The 14,164-nt window shown below is 34.9% G+C and overlaps 1 protein-coding gene across 3 annotated transcripts in view; it reads right to left on the reverse strand.

The window, feature by feature from the left end:
* The window catches only part of LOC147285925 (phosphatidylinositol 4-kinase beta 1-like), a 29,015-nt gene extending 16,718 nt beyond the window's left edge, over positions 1-12,297 (reverse strand). For all 3 annotated transcript variants that reach the window (XR_015121738.1, XM_086239986.1, XM_086239987.1), the window contains exons 1-7: positions 10,300-12,297; positions 6,207-6,398; positions 5,150-5,198; positions 3,998-4,130; positions 3,334-3,802; positions 2,461-2,541; positions 2,253-2,372 (exon numbers count right to left, since the gene is read on the reverse strand). Coding sequence is in view for 2 of the 3 variants with exons in the window: in XM_086239986.1 (XP_086096112.1) it covers positions 2,253-2,372; positions 2,461-2,541; positions 3,334-3,802; positions 3,998-4,130; positions 5,150-5,198; positions 6,207-6,398; positions 10,300-11,733 (2,478 nt within the window). In the remaining variant the exon portion in view is untranslated. The remainder of the gene's footprint in view (positions 1-2,252; positions 2,373-2,460; positions 2,542-3,333; positions 3,803-3,997; positions 4,131-5,149; positions 5,199-6,206; positions 6,399-10,299) is intronic.
* Between the last annotated feature and the right edge of the window lie 1,867 nt (positions 12,298-14,164).

Genomic DNA, 14,164 nt, shown 5'->3' on the forward strand with positions numbered 1-14,164 from the left:
TTGTTTAACGTGGTACACAGGTATAAAGCTGTAGTTCCAAAATGTCCTGGGTTCAAAACCACTCATCCTTGTACCCCAAATTTAAAAGGCGTAGAGTGGGGCTGCAACTATATGTTTCTCTGTCTGTCTCTGCACGTGCAGGAGGAGGTTGCAAGTGAGGGAAGGTGTTAGCTTGAGAAACATTGTAGGCTCCTTCCCTAATAGTTTAACTTTTGGTGTAGTTGTCCAACAAACCCAAGCAACCCAAAATATTTAATCTAGAGTCTTATAACCATTCCTTTTAGTTGAATCAGGCCAAAATATTTAAAATAAATGACTTCCCCATTCCCATTTCAACCCTACATTCCCACCTTACAAATAGGATAGTAATTTGATCTCTCTCCCTCGCTAAAAATTATACCAAGGTTAGCCAAGCTCCACTCAAGCTTAAACCTTTCCGGAACGCCACTTGATGCAACCAGGCCAATGGCTGAACAGTGCAATTCTATTCAGATTGTTTAAATCTTCAATTTTATAATCGTATGCACCTAATTTTTATTTTCAAATCATCTACAACAGCACTAGAACTTTTAAATCCCATATAAATCGCTTTCAAATCAAATTTCTTGTATCAAACAAGAACAACACGCCACTAAATATCCAAAACTAACGAATAATTTGTTCAAACCAGTTTCATCATCAAAGGGATGATAAATTTAAGGAGAATCTAGTTTTTGAAAATCATATTTCAAAGTAGTCCCACTCAAGTGAAAACAAGGCTGGCATAGTCATTGAGTTTACAATTTTCCTCAACCCTACCAGAAATCTAGTTCCCTAGATGAAAAATTTGCCATTACACTATCTTGATGAGACTAAGCTAGAAATGCATGATCAGCCGGAAGGAATCTCATATGAGCATCTTTTTTCTATTATGCACATGCTTGCATATATCAGGCATCTACTACCAAAAACACGATTAATCCTTGTTCATGGTGCTTGAAAGCATATAAACAGCATATAAGGCTTAATATATGTTTTACCACCCAAATTTTAATTCGAATCTCACATTACCACCTGAAACTTAATTTGTCCTACTTTACCAACCCTAAATAACTCCCGCATCCCACTTTACCCTTTTCCGTCCATTCCGTCATCTAATCCGTCAAACTGATGACGTGGCAGGGATACTTTCGTCTTTTCATTCACTTTCATCCATTTGGACCATAACTCAGGCATGTGGACAGTGGGGTGCCGCGAATCATGCTGAGGGCCCACAAGCATGGCTTATATATGGGTTCAATAAAAAAAACTTGGATTTTGACCAAAATAAAAAATAAAAAAACTTGGATTTTATGTACACCGCTTGTCCTTCCGTGGTTGGACTCAGCAGCACCCGGCGGCGACCGTGAGTTTTGGTCGCCGCCGGGTGCTGAGATTTCTCAGGGAAGTAGAAATCAAGGTCCTGGTTGCTGAGGTCGAAGCTTCATCTGGCACGTGAGCCGCCTCAGGCTCTGTTCACTATTCTTATTAACATCACTGCCAGTAAAGGCATTGGGTGATTGAGAAAGCAAGGTAGGTGGAAGATGGTGGTGTTGGTCAAGTCATCGTTTGGAAGTGTTATAAGGTCTATGCTTGTTTAATTAATAAATTCAAACACTTTAAATCTTATGGTCAATAGTTTTAGAGTCACTTGTCAATTGAAACTTGAGAGCCTCGATCCGAGACCTGGGAATGAAGAAATTGGGGCACCTTGGTTTCTTCTGCTTTTTATTTTTTATTTATTTTTATTTATCTTTGGAGGATCAGTGAGAAATATAGCAGTCAAATTAGAAGAGGTAGCAGGGGTTGGTGCCTCTGAGAAAGTGGTAGCTGAAGCTGCAGAGGGAAGGGTGGTGGGGTGGGGTGGGGTCAGGCGGGGAGGAGGAGGAACAAGGGACTGCTTTTGGGGTTTTGTTTTGTTTCAATTTTTTTAATTGAATTAAAATTTTGTAAATATTAAATTTTCAATTAATTATTTTGTCAAAGTGGACAAAATTAGACGAAAAAGACAAAAATGCCCTTTCCACGTCACCAATTTTGATGGATTGGCTGACGGAATTGACGGAAAAGGGTAAAATGGGACACCGAAGTTACTTATGGGTAGTAAAGTAGGACAAAATAAGTTCCAGGTGGTTCTGTGGGATTCAAAATAAACGAGAGAGAGAGAGAGAGAGAGAGAGAGAGAGAGAGAGAGAGAGAGAGAGAGAGAGAGAGAGAAGGTCTGTAGAACTTACAGAGCGCAAGTCCCAACCAGATAATTTTCCATAAACTGAAGCTTTGCGTATTCTCTCCTTCTTTACCTCCCAAAGTTCACCAGACAAGGCATCACTGGCCTTGGGAGTACCGCCATTAGCCTGTTGAAAAATGTCAATGTTGTCAGAAAATAGAATTCAGCATCTCCATGAGATTACTAACACAATTTCAATTTTCACGAATTTTCACCGTTGGCTGTGCATCTGATGAATCCTGACCAGCCCCTTTCAGAGGGAGTCCAGGAGGCGCTTCTCCTTTCGCTGCAGCAGCCTGCAGAAAGTTAAATGTTATGAACAAAGAGAGAAAATTAGAATATAAATTTAACAATAACATAGAAACATCTAATCGCCATAAAAATATATGAAAATAAAGAAACTACTTCAGAAAGCATCAATATGTCCTTCGTTTAACTTGGTGCTTCAATACCATATTAATTAGTGCACAGATTCTCATATATAAGCATCTAGATTGGGACTAGCATATAACTGATTGCAAGTAATAGAACTTTCATGCAACTGCAATGTCAATTTATGATGCATGAAGCATGCAGGATGGAGGGGAATGAGATTTGTCTCAAAAGTTGGAAAAGAAAAAGGACCCAATCTTTCCATCATCTTTTTTTTTTTAAATGATTCATTCTGAGAATTAAGTTTCTAGGAGTTATTGTCTAATAAAATCCTTAAATAAGGACAAGTTTCTCATCTGATAGATCAAATATAGATGGTGAAATACACCATGGGCAAGATTCATCTCAATGCATCTCAATAATCCATATATGATCTAATGGCAACGAAATGGTAATGTTGAAACAGCCTAGCATATTATGTTACCCAACTCTGTGTGTGTGTGTGTATTGTTATCAACCTATTGTTAACGAGGAATGAAGAAACTAAAACAAATATCGCCAAGACAAGTTTCAAGATCATGGGAATTCAAGATGAAATCAAGGACACCAAAATATTCTGATATGTAAAGCAACAAGAACAAATAACTTATTTTCATTCAGAAAACAATACATGCCAAATTAACATCAATTAGTACCTACGATCAAATAAAGCCCACCTTTACTTCCTCTATAGCCACTGTACTTGGAACACGACGATGTTCCTTCCGTCGATGTGGTCCTGGATCCTGAATGTCTTCCATTCTAACACCAGGATCTGCTGTAAGCACCACCCTCACCCACTCCAAATCACTCCCTTGTGCTGCTTTGGATGCACGATTTACAGCCTCTCTACCTTGACAGCTATTTGATATATTCTCTGCTTTCTCTGTCTGGCTATGCAATTGCTTCTCCACAGATATTTTCACAGAAACAAATTTTACTTTTGCTTCTGACATATGAGACATTGCCTGGTCAATTGCTTGAGCAGTAGAACTCGACATCCTATCATTACTATTACGATAGACCTCCTGGACAGTCCACAAAGGATATGCCCAGGGAGGTGGTCTAGGCAGAAGTGCATCTCCATTTGCTAAAGGAATTCCTCCTCGAGAAAGCTTTTGAGAACCAGATGTGTCCTTCGGATTGCTAAAACAGGTTTTCACAAAAAGTAATAAAAACAAACGAAATGAAATAAGCCTCAGTTTCAAACAATTCACAATGAAACTTGTTTCAATTGCATGACAATGAAACTTGTTTCAATTGCATGACAATGAAACTTGTTTCAAAAAGGGTAAAACTAGGTCATAATCAAACACATAAGTTAGGCAACAGCAAGCACACCTTGGAATTTCACTTTTCAAGACTTCAACACAGATGAGGTATGGTGCCTTTTCCCTAGAATTCAAAAGAACAGCTTCGTCTTCAGGTATATAGACCACGCGATACATCCCCTTTCCCATTGGAAAGCAAACCCCTACAAAAATAATCAGCAATATCCAATTAAAAGTATGGAGTTAAATGTTAATATAAGCAATAACATAAAGTTATAAACTAGAAAACTGCAGAGTGTCACTAACTAAAAGGGTAAAATACAATTCAGAACAGTATGTGACAAATTCCCTCCATTTATTTTATCCACTATCCGTGTTATCAAATTTCAAACCTTGAGAAGACTACAAGAAATCTAAGATTTAGTTTATAAGGGGCCAAATCTTAATTAGCAAGGTTCAATAAGAAATTTGAACCTTCAGGCTTTGACCTATTCTTAAAGGGGGAAAATATGCAACCTTGACCTTGTTAGTAACTCCTTTCTACGTTTTTTTATTTTTTATAAGAAACAAATTTTATTACTAAAAAACATTACAAAGCTCAGTGGACAAGTACTCCACAATAATCTAAACTAACAGAACAAACCATGCAAAACCCCTGATGTAGGACAATAATAAGATAAAGGAAGAGAAAATAGATCCGGACTCACTCTGGAAGTCCTAATTTTAGGATAAAAAAAGGAAAGAAATAAAAGAACAAATGACTCAACAAGAGCTAGTATATACCGCATAATTCTCAGATAAAGCATGCATTGCCGCATTCTGCAAACTAATATACAGAACACATTTACAAATACAAATACCAAAATATATCTCAATATACCAAAAAATTTCCTTCCAAATATGCCATTCCGCAAACCACTTCCAATATCTTAAAACTCATATTATCGAGAACCTCTCTTCTATTATGTAGATATACATTAAAGTTTCCAAAGGGATCAAAAATCGAGTGCACAGAAGCTGACAAAAATTTTGTCACATTTTAGAACCTAAATTTTTTTAAATCTTCTCAATTTCCAAAGCATATCTTTTTTGAAAATAAATTCCCGAAGCATAGTTTGGTAAACATAACAGAAAGAGCCCTGAAAGCCCTAAAAGCATTATCTTCAGTTTATAAAGTTAGACAAACACAAATACCTAAAATGAATATTGACTAAAGAAATACCTCCACTAGTTTGAGCCTCAGCAATGTGCACATTGATTTCTGCAAGTGACTACAAAAACAAGAATAAGAAACACATGTCAGAAAAATATTTGTGCATATATATTTAATATATGCAAAATACTTCAGTTATGTTCCTTGTACTAGGTTTTGGGCAAAATAAAAAAAAATCATTGTATTAGGTGTTAGGTTCAATTTAAAATTTCAGTTTTTTAGCATTAAGATTGACGGTAAAGACTTATCATCAAACATATGTTGATTAGAATTTAAAATCTATAATAAGAAAATGACTTTTTTCAGAAGAAACAAAGATTTTATTAATAAAAAGTATAAGGCTACGCTTTTTGAGGAAAAAAGTCTACAAAATGGAGTCCAGCCACAGACAAGAGGTCCACCATCTAGACAAGCTGAGCCTTAGTTTTCTCATAATTACTAATAAGTTTAAAACCATTCATCAAAACTTGATTAAATCATACATTATAGTGCTTATTTTTTAATGAATTCTTGTGAATATGATCTATTATACAAGATTTATCAAGTAGTAAATTTTGATATTTAATCTCACTAAAAATTATAAACATAAATAATTGTATCTATGTCTGTATACAGACATAAATACATACGGGCATGCTAAACTGACATCAGTGTAAAACTAGCAAGTTTGAGACCGCTTAATAACTTTTTATAACAGTTCTTTTTTGTCAATCAAAAAGCTAGATTTACTGCCTTAACGATGCACAATATGTTTATCAAATTTCAAGCTGATATGACATAACCATTGCATCATGAATTTCTACTTCTAGTACAAAACGTGTAAGGAAAATACTAGTTCCAATACAATCTAGATGAAATGGTCAGAGATATCAGGATGACTTAAAATTATATACACATGGGGTGCATGAATAGCGCATAATCAATGGTAGAATTGATGAAAAAAGAAACCCTACAAATAAGTTATTAAACTGTAAACTTGCTACTTTTATACTGGTGTCAATTGTCCAGCCCCTTATATGTATGTATGTGTGTGTGTAGAGTAAGCCTAACTAAGATAAGCATAAACCTCACGAAGAGCACTTTTGCGATCTTCAATTGGAAATATATCCACTAAACCATATGACGTCTCACATAGTGACTGCACAAAGTCCAACGACTCATGATAAGCCCCTTTACGGTATTGGGATGCTGTATTATTTGGAAGTGGCGGTTTTGCACTCGACTTTTCATTTTGTTGTTTTGGCGAGCCAGGACGTTTCTGTCAAATCAAAAGAACGGTGAGTAAGTTTAGTGAATTACAATATTTTTTTAATAAGTGCATTATAATAAGGTATAAAGCTCTTCAAAAATAACTTCAACCAGTGAAAATACAATAGATGAACTATAGCCTATAATCTCTTCTTTTCTATATATAGGAAACAAACTTTTATTGAAAGAAAAAAGAATGATACAATACAGTGGATAAGATATCCACTTACGAAAAAATAACTGATACATATCAAAATCAGTAATTACAGAGAACAATAGAACTAATAAAAAGCCACATCCTAATCTTTAAGTAAAGCAGAAAAAGAGATATCCCTAAACTTTGAAGAAGCTGAAGCCCATAATAATGCCCAAAAACAAAGCCCTCTCCCTCAGGTTGTCCAAATCCTCCCCTCTCACCCCCTCAAATATTCTTCTATTCCTCTATAGCCTATAATCTCTTCATCTTGCAAATGAGTGTAGTCTAGGAGACTAAGAGCTCAAACCATGCCATGCTATGTTGGTAGGATTAGAGTTATGATTATGTTGATGCACCACCAAAATATCAGAATTTAAAAATAAAATAAAAATGTTGAATTAACAGCTATAGCTCTCCCACTAATGAAGTTGGGGTCACAACTTTTCTTCCAACCAGTCAAACTCTAGAAAAAAATCCAAATGACCCCTACCCCTGTCGAACTTCAGATTTGAACATCTCTACGGTCCATTCATTATATCCATATGCATGATTTAATACATTCAAAATTTAGATGCAATTGTTCAAAGAAAGTGGGGGCACAAATCAATATAAATTATTTAAATTTTATTTAATAAAGGGAAATAAGTTTATCATTTCTACACAAAGTTTCCTTGGTAGTACTCCACTACACCGAACAGTTTTATGAAAAAACATGCTAGTAAAATAAAAAGGTGCGTAAAGAGAAAATCTCTAGTGCTTGTGTCCCAATGACAATGTATTGGTTGTTGTTCCTGTTCTATCATAACTTTGAAAAGCTTTTTCTTTTTTATCGTTTCATAAATGGGAGATCTTTAGAATCTAACATAGTTTTTAGGTATATACCATGTGTGCCTTCTATTTCGGTAAGCATGTTAAAATCAATGCTTTATACTTAATGGTTCCATGCAGCGTAGGAGGCAGAAGGGGAAGAACATGCGGCCAACAGCTATTTAGAATTAATGCTTTGTTTAGTTTGTTGTGTTGAGTTAGGAAAAAAGATATAGCAAGCCATAAGAAAAGGGAAGGTAAAAGGTATCACTGTACCACCAAGTAACCCTGCCCATTAAATCACGACCAAATCAACTTATCACAACAGCATAATCAGCTTCAATGATTACAATTAAAAAATAAATAATAAACATGTGTCATCCAGAAGGCCAAATACCAACATATTATTATTAACCTTATTGAACTTAACCACGCTTAAACAGACATGTTTATCTCAATTCAAATGATGCTTAAAAGTGGGGGAAAGGGAAGTAATGACAATGTGCCAAGAACTCTGAAATTTTAGCTTGAAAGCTATATAGTCTCTATCTGCTTAATGCTAAGTAAAGAAAAGCAAAATTGGCTTTAAAATCCCCAAGGACAAGATAAAAGTTTGTATAATTATTTTTAACTGTACATGTGCATGTATTGTCATGTTCATAAGTAAATCAATATACCTACCAAATTAGTATCAGGGCCTTGGGATACATCTTCTCAAGGCCTTTAATTAAAGTACTCCTTAACCAATATGCATGGATTCTTCTCAAAAAAAAAAAAAAAAAATCAATACACATGGATTGTCTATATGTACTCCATTAGTTTTATTTAAGAAAGTATGTTTCTTATCCAAAATTAAAAATTAAAAAATCCTCTCCAATCCATGAACTGGACATTGCTAGACAAGTGGCTTTGGTGGGAGTCACCAAGTCAACAATGGAAGTTGCTACACAAAAGCTTTAGTTAATGATAGCAACAAGGTGGCTTCTAGAGTTCTACCATGAATGACAGATGCCACAGAGATCCAGCTTAGCAATGTCCAGTTAATTGAACATTTTTTGGATTTCGACAACATTGCTGCTATTGATTCATAGAGTCGAGTTGGTGCAATATCAGCTACACCAAATTGTCAAAAGACAAACAAAGATTTTATTTTTTGGTTTAAAAAAAAAAAGACAAACTAAGATTATACCTATAAAAACATTTTTGGAAATAGAAAATATCAAATTCTATGAATTTCTTAGAAAGTAAATTTAAACTTGAATGCAATATGGAGATCATCAAAAAGCTTTAAGTCAAACAAACTTCCTAAGCTTCCTCTCCCACAAATCTGAATCATTCAAGCCCTATTTTTATTCCTAGGTTCAGTCATTTTCCATGTCATTTGAAAATTATATTTTTTAAAAAATAACAAATGTGACAAGGAATCCACATTAAGGCATTTGAATATTATCATTTCACAAGAATGTCACTTTAAGAGTCCTTTCCATTCCTATGCTCCATCATCCTCTCTGCTCCTTATCTAACACAATCACCCACCATATTCAACATAATATTACCCTCTTCCAAGATCACTTTCCTTTCCATCTCATCTTTGAAACAATAATTTTCACTGTCTAGTCCCACCATCTACTTTTTGGAATCATGCACCCACTCCCGTTCTATGCTACATTTTTATCCTATATTATTTTCATCTCTCATCTGAAATTGCCTTTTTACCTCTGTATTTTTACCATTCTACTTCGGAGTAAGAAAAAAAATCTACCACCCACTTGATCCACCCTTGAGATAAGATAGTCATCACTCTTTTTTTGATACATGTATATATATATTTTTTTCAAAAGGATACATGTATATGTTATTGTGAGGTTATATAACAGAAGAATACCAACATAACTTCAGTCCCTACAGCCACATAACCTGCAACCCTCTACACCTAGTATCTTTATCTACATAAACGCATGTCTCCCAACAACAATCAAGTGGTTCATGACAGAAATTCATAGCAAAGATTGGGATTAAGGTCTGAACTTTATTACCTTGGAACAGATAACTATATTGAGAAGGGCTAATAAGTGATGAAATTAGTAGAAAGCTTTGCAGATCTTGTTACGATAGCAAGATATATTCAATGAATTTAGTTCATTATCATCCCACACAGGATTATATTAAGACCTTAAGCCACAATTTTGAAGAAATCAATGATAAGAAAAAGAATAGACTAAGAAAATCTGTGTATTTGCACATATGTACATATCAAAGCTACACCACATATGAGCATATATATTAAAGCCAGAGTAGGGACCCCACAAATCAGTGTTTCCAAACTTCATCACTCGTAAGGATTTTGTATTTCAATCTGCCATCTCAGCCTACTTTTTCATACTTACTTTTTTATCCATACCCAATATGTAAAGAACACCAATTGTGTTCAACTACAAGTAGCCATGCCCTCAAACTATCAACTTATACACTCGAACACAGCATTTGTGTGGCCTTTTAGAACTACATTTCCAGCTGATTGGAACTTGTATTCCAATGTTTAGTAACTTTCCAGAGAATGAATTACTATAAGTTAAAAGGCACAGACTAGATTTAACAGATTTTTTACTAGATCATGCGGGATTACATACACCAATTAACACATAAAAGAAGATATTATGAGTGTAATTCAGCAATATGCTAGTTGAGCAAATGTCTCACAGTTTATATAAGAAAAGGGTTAATTATCAAATATTTAACTCATTATACACAAAATCTATTAAAACTGAACAGAGACATCTATAACCTCATTGATAATTTAATTAAACAAATTTCATTACATCATTGGGAAAAGAGAAAGCACTGCAGAGTTAAGGCCATAATTCCAGTACCAGCGAAGCAACAGATAGATAACTAGATGTAAACTTACCTCTTTGTGTTTCTTTGAACCAAATAGCTCTGAGTCTTCAACTGAACGGTCACGATCTTTAAACAATTTGCGGAAAAAATTCTCAGTCCCTGGACTACTTTCTGACTGGCCACCACCATTGATGCTTTCATTAGCAGCATTACTTTTAGCATCTTCAGGGTGCACGCGGAACAATCTTCGGAACAATGAAAAGTCAGAAGGCTCTTCTTCCTCTCCATTGGCACTCCCTTCCTCAGTTTTATCATTCCCATCTTTCTTGTCCTCAAACTTATCCCTAAAGAATTTTCGGAAGAACCCCTCTTTTTCATCATCTTCAGCTGATCTAGAACATTTTTCTTCAGAGAATGCCATATCCTCATCTTCATTCCTATCAATCCGATCCTTTTTGTCCTCAAATTTATCTTTGAAAAACTTCCGAAAGAACCCTTCTTTTTCTTCATCTTCAAGCGATTTAGAAACTGATTTATCCTCGGAATCACTCTTACTATCACGAAACAATCTCTTAAAAAATCCCTCTGAGCTTGATGTCATTTCCTCATCATCCCCTCTACTATCCCTTAATAGCCTCTTAAAGAACCCATCCTTTTCTGCATCATCATCATACTTCTCTGATGACTTCCTAAATAGCAAAGAATCTCTAATCTTTGAACCCGTCTCATCATCACCTCTACTGTCCCTTAAAAGCCTCTTAAAGAACCCATCTTTTTCAGATTCATCGTCATCTTTGTCCGCTGACTTCCTAAAGAGCAATGCATCTCGAACCTTTGGACCCGGAATGAACTTCTTAAAAATTTTGTTCTCATCGGGAGATAACTGACTACCATCCTCTTGCGGATTGTTTCCCGATGAAGGTGAGAAAGAAAAAGACCTCTGGGCAGGCGGAGAAGACGTCAGAGACAACAACTTCTGTTTTGATGACAAGATTCTATTCAAGACCTGATTCTTGCTCCCGGGGCTGGTTGACTCACTTTGAGGACGAACCAAAGGCGGCCACTCACCCATCAAAGTGGCCGCAATCTGACATTTCTCTTGAATCCTACTTATCCCTTCATTATCATCAGAGTCTTCGAGCTCCGCCAATAAAAACCAATGCACCTTCAGAGCTATCTTAAGCGACTTAGAGCACATATCAATCACAAACTTATCCAACGAGGGGCTGGGCTTGTGCACTGACATGTAACATATCTGAAACAAGTAGCTCTCGATACCCGCTAAGGGAAGAGTGTACATTCGATTACAGAGGTAGTCACGTACCCCCGAGTGATCATGCTTGTACAGGTAGCTAACAGCGATCCACTCGCAGAAAAATGCCGAGTCAAAGAAGCGAATGAGCCACCCATTCTCACCCGAGTCACTAGGCCGGTTGGTCCGCGAGGTGATCTCTCGAGGTAACTCATCCGTCTCTCCGCGAGTCAGTCCCAGAATCCTCACCATTCTCACTCTACCATTATCAACCCCAGCCACCTCTGGAACGAAACCGGAGAAACCCTAATTTTCTCGCAATCCAAACTCAGTATAATCACAACCGAATCATCAACCTCAGAACCCTAGATATCCCTAAAACCTTCATCGAAAACCCTAATTTGAGCATAAAATGAAGTTTCAGTTCCTTATTAATCCAATCCCAAAATGCTCATTGGGAAGCCCTCGACATCGCTGTTCACGACCGGAAACCCTAATCCCAACCAGAGAGAAGACTTTCTTTCTGTTCCTCGAGAAAATGAAGAGTGAAGAGGGAAGGGGGTTGCAGAGTGAATCGGGTATTTTCTCGAGAAAATGCGAGAAAGTTAGGAATAGGATTCTATAAAAGAAAATGAGAGATCAAATTGTCCTTAATTATGAAACATACGGAATGAATCTATACATGTACATACATACACACGCGAAGACGAAGACGAAGGTGATGGAGGATCTTCTTTAGTTTCTCGGAACCACGACGTCGTTTTACTGGCGATGCTGGTGGTGGTAATAGTCGTCGACGTTGTCCTTGGTGTTAGAGAGAGAAGAAGCTGAGGTAATTAACAATATTATTATTATTATTATTAATTTATTACTATTATTATTGCCGAAAATAATGAATATTAAATATTTAGTTAGGGGCTAGGGCTTAGGTGCGCATTCATTTGTTGGCATGGCCTATTGCAGACAGTACTTAGGTCACTCCCACCTTCTAAATTTTGATTAAATTTTGATTTAAACAATTTTAGTGTATAATCGAAATCATTCATTTTTTAGATAACTTATTAAAGATTATCTCTGTAAAAAATTAAATTAATCAGAAATTATTTGATTATATAACTATTATCAATTAAGTAGACAAAATCAATAATTTCTGATTAAAGAGTGATTTTTTGACCAAATTGTTAAATTTTTTTATTTAATCGACAATAGTTATATAACTAAACAATTTCTGATTGAGTTGATTTTTTGCAAAAATGATTTATAATAGGTGATTTAAAAAGTAAACGGTTCCGATTATGCGCTGGCATTATCGAAATTGCGATTTTGATAAATGTCCTTAGCGTAAATGGTAAATCATTAAGGCTCATTTGGTATTCTATTTAAAAATAAATAAATTCAATAAATTAGGATTTTTTCTGAAAATTTGAATCTTAAAAATCTGAAAACATGTTCGATATGAGATTTGAAAAAGTTTATAAATTTTAAAAATTATAATACTTGTTTGGTTGATTTTCTTGAACACATTATTTTTTTTCAATACTTATTTGTATCATGATATGAACCTAAACTTGAAAACTTGAAACCCGAGATCCAAAACTTAGAAAAATTATTAGGTATAACCAATATATCGTCACGTGATGTAACCTATCTAACTTGTAAGGGTATTATTAAATGACATGTTTTTATTTGTAGGGTATAGTACAAGATTATCTTAATTGTTTTTATGACATTTCTCAAATTTACACAACCTGTTAAAGCACTTCTATTATTTACTATTAAACAAAACTCGACAACAAGAGTGAATTTTATTAATAAACAACAAAATATATACCTAGTCAGGGAGGACGTAATGAGCCTTATCCTTCAAAATGCATATTCATACCAAGAAAAAACAATTAAAAAAAACATGTAATGCAAATACAAAATAACACTACTTAAGTCGAGCCCCATAATTTCAAGGGCAATTTTATTAAGGGAAAATTTTAGCAAAATGACTCCAACTATACCCCTAGTTTCAATTGAGGATCTCGTTTTCACTTTAATTCAATTAAGAATTATTATTAACGATTTGTTTCAATCAAGGATTTTCGTCAAGTATGTCATAATTCCGTTAAAAATTGGTCACGTGCAAAGCATGTGACCAATGTTTAACGCTAAAATCGTCATTTCAGCTAAAAAATAATTATAAAAAAGAAAACTAAAATAATTATTAAAAAAAAAAGGTAAATTACTAAAAAAATCCATTTTAGAGCTCTTTGTACCAAAAAAAAAAAAAACTCATCTAAAAAGTTGAAATGATAAATAAGTTCACTTCGTACAAATAAAGTCCACACTTTGTACAAATAAGTCCATGTTATGTTTTTTTCCATGATTTTTTTTTTTTTGAAAACTAAACAATTGCTACTGTGGCATTGTCCGACCATGCCGCCGGCAATGATTGCAACTGTGGAATAGTGGCAATTAATAAAGTATTTTTGCAATTTAAATAGTTATTATCTTATAATAACAATAATTGTTATTACCAAACAGTAGCAATTAATTTCTCTCCCCCGTTGATGCTCTCCACGCAGACATCGGCATTCTCTCAAACAATACCCCAACTCAGACTTTAATCTTTATCTTTAATCCCCCTCTTCATTGCAGTCAATTTAATTTCAGAGCTTCCAAGAGATTGAAAAGAAGA

Source organism: Dryas octopetala, chromosome 4 (genome assembly GCF_963921425.1).
Source record: "Dryas octopetala chromosome 4, drDryOcto1.1, whole genome shotgun sequence".
Classification (NCBI taxonomy): domain Eukaryota; kingdom Viridiplantae; phylum Streptophyta; class Magnoliopsida; order Rosales; family Rosaceae; genus Dryas; species Dryas octopetala.